Source organism: Poecilia latipinna, unplaced genomic scaffold (genome assembly GCF_001443285.1).
Source record: "Poecilia latipinna isolate Pla-1442-1.1 unplaced genomic scaffold, P_latipinna-1.0 Scaffold683, whole genome shotgun sequence".
Lineage (NCBI taxonomy): Eukaryota > Metazoa > Chordata > Actinopteri > Cyprinodontiformes > Poeciliidae > Poecilia > Poecilia latipinna.
In genome coordinates, this window is record NW_015113299.1 from 147,619 (window position 1) to 149,230 (window position 1,612).

The 1,612-nt window shown below is 33.6% G+C and overlaps 1 protein-coding gene across 3 annotated transcripts in view; it reads left to right on the forward strand.

The window, feature by feature from the left end:
- Nucleotides 1–1,612, forward strand: part of rtbdn (retbindin) — a 23,705-nt gene that overhangs the window by 11,808 nt on the left and 10,285 nt on the right. For all 3 annotated transcript variants that reach the window (XM_015044599.1, XM_015044600.1, XM_015044601.1), the window contains exon 5: nucleotides 478–574. In XM_015044599.1, coding sequence (XP_014900085.1) covers nucleotides 478–574 — 97 coding nt within the window. The remainder of the gene's footprint in view (nucleotides 1–477; nucleotides 575–1,612) is intronic.

The following is a 1,612-nucleotide window of genomic DNA, read 5'->3' on the forward strand; positions in this document are numbered from 1 at the left end:
AAATGCAGGCTAAGTTGAGCCTGGACTTAAGATGAAAGTTTCTCCTGACTGGAAATAATATTAAAGTTTTATGGCTCAACCAGATTAGGATGATGGCGATTTAATAAAAAAAAAAAAAAAAAAGAAAAAAAAAGCGGCCAAAAAAGCAAATATGTTGTTGTTATACTGCGATGTTATTCAGGATTTTACAAGGATTTGCTCTTAGAAACAGGATTCTCATCTACCAGTGTTTCTTTACAGACTACCACGCATGCTACAAAAACAAAACACGCAGCAGCATGCCAAATTGTGAGCTCCAGAGAAGTCGCAAGCTTTATTTTGAGCCCTAATGCTAATTTTAGCTGAACAGCCGCTTGCTCTTGTCTCATTAGGTGCAAAAACAAAAAAAATAGACATTTGAGTATTAAAAATGGAGATGTTTTAGAAATAAGCAGATGGTTGTTTGCCGTTTCTGATTTGTCTTTTATGTGTCTCCAGGTTCGATGCCTGTAGGTTGGACATGACGTGTGCTCGCAACTGGGCCAGGGACCCTCGGGGCCAGAACTGCACTGGGACCTGTGTTCAGTATCAGCAGGTAAACACAATCCTTGTACATTTGTCATCGTTTCTGTTTTTTACCTCTTATTTTCCACAAAAATAAACACTAATATTTATTTAATATCCTTAAAAGACATTTGCTGTATTCCCATATCACAGTCTAAAAGACACACCATAGAAACGGCCATTGTTCCTATTGTTATTATTAGGCTATGTGTTTGCCTTGCATATAGCTTCATAGATCTTTCCATCTCCATAGCATAATGCTGCCACCACTGAGTTTCACAGTATGGACAGCATGTTCATCCTCATGCACTACAAAAAAACCCACAAAATCTTACCAATTATTTTTTTAGTTTAGTATCTAGTGCAAATATCTTTCACTTATGGAGAAAATGTCTTGCTATAAGTGAAAAAAATCTGTCAGTGTAACTAGTACCCTTTTATAATTTTTGCGGGGCAAATCCGGTGTAAAAAACATAAAAATAGAACAAATACATACACATTTAAAAATGTTAAAATATAAAATTTAAAACCACCAAAATACACACTTTTTTGCCACTATCAGAGTTCCATACAATGTATTTCGTGGCGGTGACTTACATCTTGTTCAGCAGCATTAACTCAAATACTTTCTGCTCAAATCTGCCCCGGTACTGAGGGCTATGGGGCTTATTAACGAATCACTTACTTAAAACAAACACCTATATTTTGCTGAAAATGTATTTGTAAGTTAGTTTATAAGTCTTATAAGATATTTACACTGGAAAATAGACAAAAAATAAATAAATAAATACTTGGCAAGATTTAGTGTTTTTGCAGTGTGGTGGCAGGCATGTAGGCCAAAAAGCTCCGTTTTGCTTTATCCTGACCAGAAGGCAAATGGAAGCAGCAGCTTTCTTCTGGCAAATTTTGTAGCTTGTGGTTCCAAGAAATCAAAAAACCAAAAAAAAAAAAAAAAAAAAAAAAAAACCCAAAAAAAAAAACTTTTAAAAATAAAAAAAAAAAAAGTTTTTTTTTTTTTTTTGTTTTTGGGTTTTTTTTTTGCTTTTTTTTTTTTTTTTTTTTTTTTTTT